The following is a 15,495-nucleotide window of genomic DNA, read 5'->3' as shown; positions in this document are numbered from 1 at the left end:
TCACTTGTGTCTAGTGGGGGCAGCCAGTGAACCTCCGCTGCTGGCCGGCACTTTCTCTAGAGCTTCTATGACTGAGCACCGGAAAGTCATGTGACGCCGGTGCTCCATGATAGAAGCCCTAGTGGAAGTGCAGTAGCAGAAGTTGTCTGCGTGCATCGCGCAGGCGCCCACAGGCTGCCAGATAGGAGTATTCTCCACTACAAAAATGACCTATTACTCAAAAAAACATGTTGATTCCTAATAATGATACTGTTGCAGAGATAAACTTCCTGTACAGCATCTTTAGCAATATTTCAAGCAGGTTTCAAACTATTAAACAAATAAACATATTATCTTTTACTTATATAGCGCGAACAATTTACACAGCGCTTAATACAATACATATATTCAAGGGGTATGACAGGACGAGAATTGACAGACTAAGACAAACCGATACATTAGGTGGAGAGAGCCCGGCTCGCAAGCTTATAACATAAATATACGTTTAGTTTACTAAGCTCTTTGTTCTTCTTATTGTTTTCTTAAGACATCAGATTCTGGCATATAAAAGATCTTTGTGACACCTCATGGAATTGTACAGAAAATAATATCTTGAGAAGCACTATCAGTTTGACACTTGGTTGATGCCAGAGGAGGCCCCTGCAGGCAACCAATAGGCTCACTCGCACAGTCCTTTAACTCCTGGCAGCGCAACTTGGCCTGGGGAGACTCCGTAAAAGCAACTCTTTTGGTCGTTCGTACTTACCTTTAACTCTTGGAGCGGGGAGACCAGTGGTCTCTTCTGGCCAAGTTGCGGCACCATGATTTTAAAAGTCTGTACGAGTGACTCTATTGGTCACCAGCAGGTGGCTCGTCTGCCATCAACCAATGAAGTACAGGTGTACTTTATTGGTTGATGGCAGAGGAGGCCCCTGCAGGTGACCAATAGAGTCGCTCGTACAGACCTTTAAAATACTGGCGCCAAAGCTGCTGCGTAGTGCGTACCGTGTTAACTCCGTATTAACCCTCGAACACAGGAACGGGCGAATATTCGTGGAATACGAAGATCCCCCCCCCCCACAAAGATGAACACGAAGATGGGCCGGCGCCCAAATCTAATTACTTTTTTTTTTCATATTAAATCTGAGTTATCTGCAATCCAACGAAATGTAGGGGGTTAAAAGGTATATCATGGGGCATAGTGGCATATAGGGGGTTAAAAGGTATATCATGGGGCAGAGTGGCATATAGGAGGGTATAAGGCATATCATGGAGGCAGAGTGGCATATAGGGGGGGGGTATATGGCTTTTACATAAAGTTTGTTAAAAAAATAAATTTGTTTACTAACCTTCTACTTTGGGGGGGTCATCTGGACCTCCGTCCTCTGGTAGCTGCAGGCCGCCGTTTTCTATGGTAACAGGAAGTCACTGACTCGACATCCGGTGCTCCAGCAGTCTGAGTGCGAGGGGGCGGAGCTTCCACCCCTCACGCTCCTCCCATCACTACGCGGCCATCAGATTGCTGGAAATCTAATCTAAACGGCCGATGCGTGTTGATGCCGCCGGCCGGAGCTACTTTAATACTTTTTTTTTATTTTATTTATATCGGCTTGCCATATTAAGTAAAAAAAAAAGGGGGCATTTAATAGAGCCCTCTGCCTCCTGAAATGCCTTATACCTCCCTATATGCCACTCTGCCCCATAATATGCCTTTTAACCCCCTAAATGCCAGAGTGGCATATAGGGGTATAAGGCATTTCTGGAGGCAGAGTGCTCTATACAATGCCTTCTAACTCCCTTAATGCCACTCTGCCTCCTGGAATGCCTTATACCTCCCTATATGCCACTCTGCCCCATAATATGCATTTTAACCCCCTAAATGCCAGAATGGGATATAGGGGTATAAGGCATTTCTGGAGGCAGAGTGGCACATAGGGGGTCAAAAGGCATACCATGGGGCACAGTGGCATATAGAGGGTTAAAAGGCATATCATGGGCCACAGTGCCATATTGGTGTGGCAAGCCTGGGGGCAGATGTGCGTAGCTTGGGGACAGGTTGGAAAATACAAGAAATAAAAACAAAAAAAAAATATTTTTCTCAATCATAGCTTTTATTAAAAAAAATAGTTTACATGAATTAACATTTACTGGTAAAACTTTTTTCCTTTAGGGTCGTCTTATATTCAGGCTTTTTCTTTTTTTTCCTAAGTTAATATTCAGATTTTGGGGGGTCGTCTTATAATCAGGGTCGTCTTATAATCGAGCAAATATATTTTAGGTAATTGCAGCCGAAACAAACATAGCAAATGAAGCGGGAAATATGTCTCTATCTTGAAGGGTTAATCAGCCTGTATGAACACACTACAAACGACATGTCAAAGAATGGCAACTAAGTGCTTACATTTAATAGGTGGGAGTCTATATGAAGGAGAAATCCAGACGTGTTCAAATCATTATGAAAACGACAGCACAAATGCATTATATACAAAAATATAATGCTACTGCCCAAGGTATATATGTTATCAATACGTCCGCTCCACGGCAACCGCGCTCTATAAAACGATGCCGGCACGAAAAGTGGTAGAACAGGATTATCCCATGATCCTAAACGAATAGGGGCGTCTCGTGTGACGTCAGTTAGGGACGCTTCACGTTCGTTCCCATGGCCAGTAGGCGGGCCTAGCTTGAGCCTTTGCCTGTGTCGCTTTTTCTTCCTGAAAGCCAATCAGGGATAATGGTTAGCAGTTGTTTTTTCCCCCAGCATGCTTAGCAGGGTGGTTTGAATGGCGCAGCCTTCTGTCAGGAAAAAGTGTCGGGAGCAAGGAAACTAACCTCTACTGGATTCGCTATTGGATAATTACCCCCTAGCCCCGTGGTGGGGCCATGAACCGGTAAGGAAGCTCCTCTGGCAGCGGGAAGCGTAACATCGTTTCGGGCACCGCTACCCTTCGTCACGGTGTCATATTCGGCTTTGTAGGCCGGATGGTGACTGTCTTCAGCAGACATCCTGTGTCTTGAAATGTTCATATTTGCTTTCCAATTTCGTATATGGCTTCCTCTCCATGTATGAACCTGCTTATTTTAACACATTGTATGCTTTATCAGGGCAATGCAGATGTACAATCAGGAAAGGCTAATGGATCTCAATATGTGTAGGGTAGAGGGGGAGGATGTGACAGGAACATTTAAATACTTAAAATGATTTAACAAAGTACGAGAGGTAAGTTTATTTCAAAGCTGGAGCAATGTTAGAACAAGATGCCATGATCTAAAACTGGGGGGGTCAGAGGCTTAGATGTAAGGTAAGGAAGTTTTAAGGGAGTTAAACTATGCATGGGTGGACATAAAGCTACGCTGGATCAAAGGACTGATTAAGGTTTGAGTCTGCATCAGAGAAACGGCAGACTAGATGGACGGAACGGTTCCTGTCTGCCAGACCGGACTGTGATGTAGAAATTAGTTTTAAGCCATGGAATGGAAAACGATGTATCTTCGCGTGTTTCATTTTAGCGCTTGGTGTTAAAACGCTTTGACAAAATTTATAGACTAATAAAATGTGGCAACATAAAAAAAACAAATATTGTTTACCTGATTAATGGATGGTGGTCCATATTTTTTTGACAGCTTGGAATTTGAGCTTGACTTTAATTTAAGGGTCGGCCAAATCCGTGTACAAATAATAATTTTGATTGATTGAATTCATTAGACAAAGCAGTTTCCATAGAACAAAATGTGTTAAACATACAATCAAACTGTAGCTGGCCTATAGACTTCGATATAGTACGAGTACAATCCCCATTTTCTTCAGGGAGGCAGTATAGAAAAAAACGGAATTATTTATTTTTATTATTTTTGTAACAACATCTCAAGTATACAAATGAAACAGTAGTTAGGGATCTGAGCTCAGCCGCGTTTTTTAAATAGCTCCACAGTATGGAGATAAAAAAAGAAACAAAGTGCCTAGAAGGGAGTCCAAAAATAAAACAGTCGGAGCCTCTAGTAATAAATTATCATTTATAATCTTTTGGATTATAGAAGAATATCCTGAATATGTCCTTTGAGGTTACTCTTATATTAATAATGCCTGTATACCTGCGAAAATATAGGCAACGAGTGGTATGAATCTTTCACTCCCATGATTTCTCTCGTTTTATGTTCGGCAACATCCCTTAAGTACACGAACGCCCTATCAAAGTTACCCAGCAGGGACTACAGAGTCTGCTGTGCGCATGGGTAGAAAGCTCTACCTTTGATTTCAATGTGAAATATGTGAACTGTAAAGCGTGCATCTCAACGAGTTTTGGTTCACCAGCATATGGATGCAGATATGGGCATCTTCTTACAGATGCATTGTGGCTAAGTTGATGTACTTTTTGCAGCCTTAAAATCAAAATTGGTGTGTTCTTTATGGGCATGCGTTATTGATAAAGCCTGGTACGTCCATGCGTATCTTAAATGCTATATTGTAAAATGCGTTGGTTTAAATCAAAAGTACCTGGTCGTTAACAGCAACATTTTGCTTATACCTACTCTTAATCACTGGTTTGACTGATGTATCCTGGTGAATGTTGATAGTCTGTCTAACTCGTTAAAAATGGATGGGTGTACTTTATCAATGTGTTGGATCTGTGGCTTTTACTTGCCAAATAATTATACACTTCATGCTAGTAAAACACACACTGTCATCTATTATGCGGGGATTTCTGTGCTTTTTTGTAGTGTGCAGATTCATGTTTGCATTTTTTACAAAATATAGAAAATGAGACATTAGTCTTATTTTCTTACTCCTGTGTTTGAGTCCAGTGAGGAATTACACATTTGTATTGTGCTCTAATATATGTCAGCCCGATATGCTCCCTTTGAGGTCAGTGGGGAATCTACCATATCTGCTAGGTTATAAGATGACCCCCCCCCAATTTAAAAATTCAGGAAAAAAGAAAAGACCAGAATATAAGATGACCCCGTAAGAAAAAAAGTTTTACTAGTAAATATTCACATGTAATAAATTTTTCATATTTAATAAAAACTGATTGAGAATTTGTTTTTATTTTTTTTTTGGTTTTATTTGCCAATCTGCCCCATGACTTGCTACTCTGCCCTCAGATATGCCTTAAACCACCTGTATGCCACTATGCCTCCCAGATATGCCTTATACCTCCCTGATATGCTTTTAAACCCACTAATATGCCACTCTGCCCACAGAAATGCCTTTTAGCCCCTATATACCACTCTGCCTACAGAAATGCCTTTCAGCCACTATATGCCACTCTGCGCCCCCCCCCCGACTTACCAATGTTTTCCCAGACTTGTCCCCCCATGCTTAAGACTCCCTGGTGTGTAGTGAGGCAGCCACCTCTGTTGCCTGTTAGTTCTGCCCGGGCTTCTATGACTGAGCACCGGAAGGTCATGTCATGCCAGTGCTCAGTCATAGAAGCCCCGGCGGAAGAGCCGGCAGCAGCGCTTCTGGGGATCTGGATCTTAGTCTTGTAGTCAGACCTCTATTTGAGGTCTGATTAGAAGACGACCTCGAAGATAAGACAAAGGACATTTTTTAGAGCATTTTCTTTTCGAGCAAATACGGTAATTAATGGCTCAACAGTGGCACTTAAGCAACATGCAGAACTTGCTTTAAAAAGTATACAAAACTTGCATCCTTCTTTTGGGATACAGGATGCTTTTTTCAGTCGGTTTCACGTGCAGCATGGCCAGGTTTTGTGCATAGCCAGGTTTCCAGATTAAACCAATAACTCTTCCGTTATTGCTGTCAAACAGTTCAAGGAATTCACGGCTAGGACCCGGTCAGACGAAAGAGCAGGAGGAATGAGGAAACGGGGCAAGGGAACAGGGAATGTATGGAACATAATATCATGCTCTTATCCTGATAAATTTACTTAAAGAAAACACTATAAATATATAAAATAATAAAGGAAACCATAACGAAAATGTCTTTGGCGCCCTATGTCCGTGACCATTCTTCTTTTTTTTTTTTATTATTATTTATATTGCTTTTTTTTCTTGTTTTGTGCAGATTTTTTTGGGATTATGGCATCAGGAGCCAGTGATTCTAAGAAACGGGACCTGGAAGAAGGCAGTGGCAATGACTTTCCAAGGAAAAGAATCTCTCCTTCAGCCAAGCAGAACATGAAGGAGGTATTGGTGGGGGGTGTTTTTTTTTTTTTTTTTTAATGTATTCAGTAAACAGAACTATTTCCACCTGTATACGTGACAGGAAACCGTTCTAAGGATTACAGCGGTTATACCATATACTCAAGTATGTGTGTAAAATTTTGAAACGTAAAGGAATAACCTGCTAAAAATCCATGGTACACTCTAATAACGTGAGTCTAGTGTGTTTATTATTGGGAGATAGGTGAAATCATTTATTTTTCATTGTAACATTTTTTTAATTGGTACATCTAGTCTGATTATTGTAAGACCATCAAACTTTTTTTAGCCCATTGTTACATGCAGGACAGCTTACACCCTTTGACAGTTTTCCCAGCATTATCTACCCACTTGAAGGGGAACTCCCAGCATACTTTTCATTATCATCCTATGGTCGTAAGGATTACATATGCAACATGTTGCAAAAAGTGGCTTAAATAGTAACGTTATTGTTTATTTCTATGTGTCACCAAGTACCCACCTACCCGTGATGCTCGTTCTTGGTAGACTATTTGATATAGTGTAAGTCCCCCCCCCCATTGCGCAGACAGTTTTTGTTTTTTGTATACATTGTACAGCCAATACACTGTTTTTGCAGCATGCTTACACCTGTTTGGTAGGCCTCGTATTATACATTTGTATTATTTGAGCCTGTGACTAGCTTAGCGCACCGACGTTTCTTCTTTTCCCTGGTAGTAGACAGTATAATACCGTTTAGGCACACATGAGAAACAAACAAGGGGGAAAAAATGCACATGCCCGCAAGTATTACAACCGTTTTGGACCCCTGTACACCCACTTTTGAGGGCTACAACTCCTATCACCTTGCTATCAGCATGACTGGGGGTGATGGGAGTTGTCCACAGAAACTCATTGGTCCATTTACATACTAACATAGTAATGCATAACAACATTGTCCAAGTTCAATCTTGCTGTTGATCCAGGAGAAAGATGATTTCTTTTCTGTTATTTACACAGTCCTATTTAATAAACGGCTCAACAGGGTGTGACTGGTATTGTTCTTATATATGTATTTGTATAATACTATCGAAGACTCATTTTTACTAATTTCAACAAATAAAGCTTCTCTCGCCTTTCTACAAATTGTTCCATTTGTAGCCCACCTCTGCGTCCATGATGTCATTTTAAACGCGTGCCCAGATCTGCGCTGCATATTTGAGGTGGTGTCTTAATGTTGACTCACGGGAGGAAAATATAACTTTATCTCTCTATAAATCAATACCCCTTTTTTTTTATACATGACAGTATGTTACTGGCGGTTGCAGCAGCTGATGTGAATTGAACACTGTGTGTCTACAGTTATTCCCAAGTCCTTTTTTTATTTAATGATTTAAGGTATAATTTTGCATGTGGAATGTAGTATTATATGTGTTTTTTTTTTACCAAATGAGCCAGCGACACCTAAAATGTAGGTTCATCTGTCTGTGGAATGTTCCAGAATTCTTAAGTCCCAGGTACTTATTGGAAAACTATTGATGTTATCATGCTAGGTTTTTGAGAGCAGTGGTGCTTAGATAGGAATCGTGTGTTTTTCTGATGGTAAAATCATGAACACTGACCTTGGCTGATGCAAAGGGGGCCTGCATATCCTATAATTATGTTTTAGGGCTCTTTATGACCTCCTGGATATGATTTGCTTCTTGAGCAGTTTTGGCTGGACTGCTGCTCTTGTTAAGGATTCATTGTTGTACCAAAGCTTCCGGTTTTTAAAATCATCGAGGAATAACCAGACAGACAAATTTACTTTCCTACTGTGAGAATTGTATTAAAGAAAACATGTGTTTGTTTGACAGGGCAAAAAATTGTCTTCAGAAGAGTTGGTTTGTGTTGGAAACAGGTAAGTTAAATATACCAGTATATTCCATGGCATGATTATTCTTACTATATGTGAAAGATTGAATTTGAACGGTATTATGTTTTTCCTAGTATTAAGTGTAACCGTAAGTCATGTATAAAATGTTGGGCTACTGTTTCAAACAGAAAACGATATTGTCTAAGGGCGCTTTTTTTCTTTCTTTTTTTAATTAACGCTAGAACACTGGTTGTGGCGCCTTCAATCAGCAGTCAAAAGCTGTTTAACGTGATCTATTGCAAGAGAAAAGCCAGACAGCACACAGAAAGTCCTACGTATAGAAAGAAGCACCTCCCCAAAGGCTGGGGCAGTGACATGGCAAATAAGGAAAACGAGCTGGCAGCAGGAAACCTGCAGAACGAGCATCACACTGTGCTGAATTCTAGTGACTCCAGTTCTTCTCAGACAGAGGGACCCTCCTCAAAATATAGTGGTTTCTTCTCCGAGGTGAGGCTTTCCTTAGCATGGTGCCTCAGAAGGTACTGCGATGAGTTTGAATGAAGTAGAGTGATTTCTTCTATATATAGATAAGATATACGGTATATTCTATCCATTGGCAATGAAAAAAAAAACACTAAATTCCCTCCCTATTAAGGACTGTTATCTTGAAAAAGTCCTGAAAAGGGGCTGAAAAGTTGAGTTCTTTTTTTATTCTGTGTCCTGTGGTTTTAGTCCAAGTATGGAACTCTTTTCAAAACACAATATATTATACGAAATATGTAAACCGTTTTCTCATACCATATCGTGTTTGTTATTTAACACGTTCTTATTTCACAACTAACAATTTTGGATAAGCGGCTACAAATCGAGAACACATTGAATCTGATAATTTACAAGCTAGGACAGCTGGACTAACACAAGCTTATTATTATAATCTATAAATGATGTTACGAGAGAGAATTGCTATGCATGTTTGGAAATATGAATTTAAGTACATCCAGTTAGTATTTATCTGCTTTTAGTAGTACTGCAGGATGTTTTTATATATGTATATTTTCAGGTTTCCAAAGATCATGAAACAATGGCCCAAGTCCTATTCAGCAGGAATCTTCGGCTTAATGTAGCACTCACTTTTTGGAGGAAGCGCAGTGTGAATGAGCTAGTAGCATACTTAGTCAGGTATTTTGTTTTGCTTTTATAAGCTTAATTCCATTACAATTCCCTGAAAATCACCATTTGAGCACTTGTAGAAGGTGACTGGTGTTGGCAGTTTTTGTTGTTAACTCTCATATTAAAAATGTTTGTTTTGCACTTTTGTGAGGGAATGTCTTTAAATATAACTGACTTATATCATCAATCCTCTTTTTTGAGTATTGCCTTCTTAATCCAATTTTAAAACTAAATAACTCTTGATGTTATCTATCCTATATAATTTGATTTTGTTTTCTATATGTGAAGGGATGACAAAGGGTTAATTAGGCGTAAAACAACCCAAAAGAAACTAACTGAAAAAATAGTTTAAAGCTAGTAGTAAGAAACATCCTTGCAACTAATTAGCGTATGAAGCTCCAAGGACATCAGAAAATGTTTTCTATGAAACAAAGTGCCATTCTACTAGTCCTTGAAATTGTACCTCGGGTGTTGCAAAAGATTCTGCGCATGCTCTGCAGGATCTCCACTGATCAGAAACAAGATGACTGCTGTAAGTCTTATTGTGTGTGCGTGGTCTTTTTTTTAACATCTGCTCATGGCAAAGAGGAAAAGAAGATGAGGGAGCAACTCCACAGCTTGAGAATATTCACAGCAAGTAAGAAAACCAGACCAAAAGCTAGGTTAAAAAAAAGGCTATTTAAGTTTAAAAAAAAAAAAAAAAAAACTGGGCAACTTTCAAATATGAAAGAACTGCAGTAAAATAAAAACAGTATTTTGGGAAATAAAACAAGTAATATTATAATGCAATTCAATCAATTTAGTCCATTAATAAGAAAATACATTAAACAGTTAAGTAAAGTAACTAACTAGATTTAAACAGGTATCACAAGAAGCAGTGGCAAAGAGAGAGGATTGCTTTTTAAAGTCGGTTATAGACTATTTTGTAATTGTCCTAAAATATAACAAACCATTTTTATTGTGTTTTTTGTTATTGCTTATTGTAATCCATGTTGCGTCTGAGGGAGAAGTACCCATACAAATTATATACTGTTTCTTCAGGATGAGAAGGGCTTTCTTTAGATACCATTATTTAATGTATTATAAAATATAGTGAAACTTTTAAAAAAATTTCTGATTTTATTTGAAAAATATTTTCCTCCTCTCAAAAAACCTGCTAAATGGATTCTCTTGTTGTTTTTTTTTCGTTTTTGTTTTTTTTATTTGGCATGTTATCGGGCAATAACTACAAGTAGCATATTGCTATTTCAAAACCATTTTTTCATACTGCCAAACAATACCCCAGTATGTGTTCAGCAACATCTCATGGGTACAGTGAAACCGCTCATGCATGGGTTTGTCGGGTTGTTTGGCAAATAAAAGGCTGCTTTTTGGGACATGAGCAATTGATTTTCCACTTGTAATTTTGACATGTGGTCCCCATGTCCTATTTGGGACATCTTTGAAGCCAGTCAATTACATTTACTCACTCAAACCATATATGTTTGAAAATTAGACTCCCCAGGGTATTTCAAAGGCTTGTTTTTAAACTCTTCTCATGTACTAAATCTACCACCAGCCTTTGTCAATGTTTGTGGTAGTATCTTTTTGTGTTTATTTTTTGCAAACATACTTCAGTTATGTTGGGTAATTTAATACATTTAATGTTAGGTAATTTGGATTGGGTGCAATTAAGTAACTTGGGGATATGCAGTTTCCTATGTTCAGGGGAGAAATAAAAAAACAGAATTACAAAGAATAAGTGAAAATCTGAAGCTCTACAATTTAAATTGATAAAAACACTTAAACACCCTAAAACAAATCCCCCCTTGAGCATAAAATACAGTGCTGCATAGAGTAATGTGAATTTAGCAATAACACTTATTTGTAATCTGATATTGACAATAAATGGTGGGGTTATGGCCTGTAATGTATGCCACAAATGTGATGGATTGTGCTTGGAGGATCAATCACTTAGATTCTATTCTGTTCTGTTTCAACAGAATGCAAGACTTGGGGGTTGTAGCGGATTGTCTGCCAGTCCTAACAAACAGGTATTTTTTTTTCTTATGCAAATGTAATAGATTCATTGCTAAATGTAAATAGGGCTAACTTTTTTTTTTTTTTATGTTTTTGTTTTGTTTTTTTTGTAGATTACAAGAAGATAATGCTTCGGTCTCAGCTGGCTGCTGTGTGGATCTCTTACCACTGGTTAAATCGCTGCTTAAAAGCAAATATGAAGAGTAAGTTACCTAAAACCTACTATTTATCTTATTCACAAGAACTATGTTTCTTATGAATATTACATCCAGATCCATACAAAGCTAAGTTTGTGCCATAAACCGTCCAAGTTTCCTCTAGTCGTATTTTAGTATTAATAAGATATATAAACTATAATGCCTAGAATATTTATCAATTGTTATAGACGAATAGAAAAAAAAAAACTACAAGCCTCATCTGATGTAAACATTCAGTAGCCTGGACAAATATAAAGAACCCATGACATACAATTTCTAATCTAAATCTTCCAGCAAATATTTGACACTAACTGCAGCATCTCTTGACTTTTTACAGAATTGAAAATATTTCTAGGAATTACATTTAAGTAGTTGTGTGCCTCTTCTAAACCCCCCTGAAGGCCTACATTCAGCAAGTTGTAGCAATACTGTTAAATCACAGATACAGAGCCATACTATAATTCACAAAACTCTGGGAGAGTGGCCTTCTAACTTTATTTCAACTTAATGTGAACAATGGCAGAAAACACACGCTGACTTTACACATCAGTTAATGGGGAAAACTCCATAAATAGCTCACATGTTACAAGGTGATATGCTTTTCTGTGTGACTTGAATCATGTTTTCCCCTAGTTGAAGCCTCTAGCTTATGTGATGGTACTGCCTCTGTGTCGCTTGCTTTTGAAAGGCGGTCTTCAAGGTCATGTGGGAAACAGCAGTCTCTAGCTTAATAACAAACCCTGAAGCTGCCTTATATACCACCCTCCGTTGGCACTGTGTTGATGTAAACTTGGCCTAACAATAAATTTAGATAATGCTGTCAAGGTAGCATTACATTATTACAGGAAATATGAGCCATCCCTTAAGTGCATGGTAAAGAAAAGTGGAACAAACTAGTGCCCTTCAAGACCTTGTCCATACTTCCAAGGTGAATGCGATTGATGGAGTTCTTGCATTAAGTGTTGCCGAGGTTAATTTTTTTTATTTTTTTTTTATTTTTATCCTGAGCATATTCCTCCAAACCTGCTTTTTCCCCATTTAAAAAAAAAAAACGTAGATTTCACTCCAGCTGCCCCAGAATGAGCAATACCTTTAGTGTTATGTGTTCCCTTTTTCAAATACCGTTATATTCATGTGAAAGTGTGAAACATTTTCTGTAGGGAAAGCAAGCAGTGGCAGTAGTGGTGATAATATTAAGATTCCGTTATTTTGTTTTTTTTTTCCTTTTCTCAGATATGTAATAGTTGGTCTAAATTGGCTGCAGGCTATTGTAAAGAGGTGGTGGACGCAGTTAATCTCAAACTCAGACAATTCATCAGATGAGTAAGTGCATTGTTTCTCTTGATTTGTTGAACTCGGGCACTGATGTTTTAGCTGGATTATTGTTACAAAATAATAATCTGTGCAGGCGTACAGTTATTGTGTTAATGCCAAGCGATTGGTTTAAAAATATGCATTAACTTTTTTTTCTTCAAATAAAAAGTTTTACACAGTCTGTTCCTAACCAGGAGCATACATTGTTCAGCATCTTCACACACATTATTCCTGATAGATTATGGCAAAGGTAGCAGATGTTCTCTATCCACTGGATTACAACACACAGTTCTCTGCTGCTTTTAGCCAGGGTGGCTGACTACCTTGCGTACTGCAGTCATAGAGCTATCTGATCAACCCTGGACTAGGGTTGATTATTGAAACCACCAAAATAGACAGCCAGGGTCTGACATCTCTCCTGTTTTGAAGGAAAGATGGAGCAAAAGCACACTTTTTAATTATTTTTGGCCACTTATTTAAGTGTCTTTGCTTAACTGCAGATAGCCTCTCAAAAGAAAGGACTTTTTGTGTAAGGGTTATGTAAAAAAAAATTTGTTTGGTTCACTTTAATCTATCTATTAAGTTTCTATCACACTAATTAGGTTTCAGTACTGTCCTACATCCTGACGGACTTTTTTTTGGGGTGGGATTGTGACATAGATTTAGAAGTGTTAATTGGTTTATATCCATTGTAGTCTTGCTAAGCATGTCAAATTATATATATTTTAGAAATCTTCTCATCCTAAAACACCAGATGACTGGAATCTGGAAGCAGGAAAGCCATCTTACATCATTTCCTGGTTATACTGGCAAAATAGCAAAGGTAAATTATTGAAAAATACCCGATTGCTTTATAACCCACATTCAACTTTCATTTACATTTATTTAATGCTTTTTTTTTTTTTTTTTTTAACGATTTTGGATAAATGCATTGCGTGCTTAAAATGATTTGCCTATAAGTTCCCAAAATAAAACATGAGAAACCATGTCAGCTGATATGCTGAATGTGAGTTCAGAGTTTTGATATTTTACCACTCCAGAAGTGTTACTATACAACTGAATATACATTAACCCTGCCATGTTTATTGACGCTTGATTTCCAGGTAAAGAATTTGCTTAACTCCCTTATGACAAGTTTCTTTCTCATAGTACATTTTGGGATGTACAAAGGCTCTCCTTTAGATACCATTATTTTTACATTGTAGCAGAGTGTCATTTCTTTAGTGTTGTCACATGAAAAGATATATTTACAAAAATGTGAGGGGTGTACTCACTTTTGTGAGATACTGTATTTGTTTTATAGATATGTATAGCTATCAGATCACAAGTTTAAGCCACTGACATTGATCAAGGGAGGCCGATCAATAATCAGTGACTTAAAATGTAATTTTTACATTTTTTTTATTATCTTAACCTTAGATGAACCCTCTCTCTCTTTCTAGGGCAGGGTCATCCAGGGGCTGCCATAATAATCAGGTCACTCCTATTTGCCAGGAGTGATCTGATCATCATCCGCCCACTTTTGCTGCAGCTCTAGTCACGGCAGTTGACCTGGAAGCACCCTTGACTTCCAGGTCAGTGCTGTTACTTCTCATTCTTTTTTTGAAGCATTGACTGATATTTAGTCCCCACAGGCTTGTTGCAGCAGCAGAGCCCAATACAAAACGGGTATTGACCCCTAAAATGCAGCGATCGTGGCATTGATTAATGGGGCGATTAGGCAGCAGGGGAATGTTTTGGCTGGTCCCCACTAGTATGGGGACCCAAGCAACAATAGACTATCTCAGCTTTATTCATTGAGGGAGCCGCTGACTTAAAGTCTATGGAGTAAATAACTTCATTAAACAACTCCTAAAGCATCAGCTCTTCTCTGGAAGTTTTGTTGTAATATAAAAAAATAAATGAACTAAAACCTATCCTTTGTTAAATGTTAATGTATACAGCAGTGCTAAGAAAAAATATTTTACCTCAGACTTCCATCTTCCTGCTCACTTTTTCATAATTTATGCTACTTTGTAAAGACTTTTGACCATTTTTATTTAGCTTGTAACTTTTATTGAAAGTATTATTGAAGAAATGACTTTTCAACACAAAGACTGACAAGCATTTATAATCCCCAAAATCTCTCATAAGCAAGGCTTGTTTCATGTTTGGCAGGACGTTCATTAAGTTTTCATTTTCTTTAAGAACCGTGGCATAAATGGATATTTTACAATGTATGCTATGTTGTAAATGCTTACTTGCTTTCCTGTATTTTAAAAATGAAACGCATATAAAGTGTGGTGGGGTTTTTCATTTATTTTTTTTATTTTTTTCTCTCTACTAGGATTTGGATGGCTATTTGGTGCAGCTCCGCTGATATGATTCTTCAATACTATTTAATTTAATACATAAGAAAACGTACTGTTTTTGCAGCATATGCTTTTGAAGCCTGTAATGGGCCCTCTTTCACAAGAACCATGTAAGAAAACCACTAAAGCATCAAGGAGGATGTTATTTTCACAGGTCGGTAATGAATCCACAAAGTTGACTACCTGCTTCATATTGAAGTAGTGATACCTTCATAGCTGATCTACCTGAAACTCCTGAACTTAGAAGGCTAGTCGCTTCTTCCTCCGAGGACAGCAGGAACATGTCCTATTACATTTTCACTGGGATTACATTCTGTAGATAGCTATTTTCAGAGCAAAATGCACTTCCAAATGCCTAGGAGTCCTTACAGAACTCTGTGCCTCCAACTTGATGGTACATTTTAACATGGGAACTGGACATTGTGGCTATTTCCTAATTGTGTTATATTATTTGAAGCATAATATTAAAGGCATTTTTGCAATAGAA

The 15,495-nt window shown here is 38.1% G+C and overlaps 1 protein-coding gene across 3 annotated transcripts; it reads left to right on the top strand.

Annotated features, from left to right (window-relative positions):
• Positions 1–2,660: 2,660 nt before the first annotated feature.
• On the top strand, positions 2,661–15,495 carry KATNBL1 (katanin regulatory subunit B1 like 1). Of its 3 annotated transcripts, none has more exons than XM_053475541.1 (10): positions 2,661–2,870; positions 6,008–6,129; positions 7,959–8,002; positions 8,194–8,464; positions 9,018–9,136; positions 11,110–11,160; positions 11,260–11,349; positions 12,577–12,666; positions 13,387–13,480; positions 14,100–14,237. In XM_053475541.1, exons 2-10 carry the CDS (start codon positions 6,022–6,024, stop codon positions 14,124–14,126), a joined length of 894 nt encoding a protein of 297 aa, XP_053331516.1. In that variant the 5' UTR covers positions 2,661–2,870; positions 6,008–6,021; the 3' UTR covers positions 14,127–14,237. The 3 variants fall into 3 exon arrangements, with proteins under 3 accessions (XP_053331516.1, XP_053331515.1, XP_053331514.1); XM_053475540.1 differs by lacking the exon at positions 14,100–14,237 and adding an exon at positions 14,984–15,495 and having other exon boundaries at positions 2,662–2,870; positions 8,200–8,464; XM_053475539.1 differs by lacking the exon at positions 14,100–14,237 and adding an exon at positions 14,984–15,495 and having other exon boundaries at positions 2,662–2,870.

This window comes from Spea bombifrons, chromosome 9, assembly GCF_027358695.1.
Source record: "Spea bombifrons isolate aSpeBom1 chromosome 9, aSpeBom1.2.pri, whole genome shotgun sequence".
In the NCBI taxonomy this organism is placed as follows: domain Eukaryota; kingdom Metazoa; phylum Chordata; class Amphibia; order Anura; family Pelobatidae; genus Spea; species Spea bombifrons.
The sequence above is the reverse complement of the archived record's forward strand: the minus strand, read 5'-3'. Positions and strand labels throughout refer to the sequence as shown.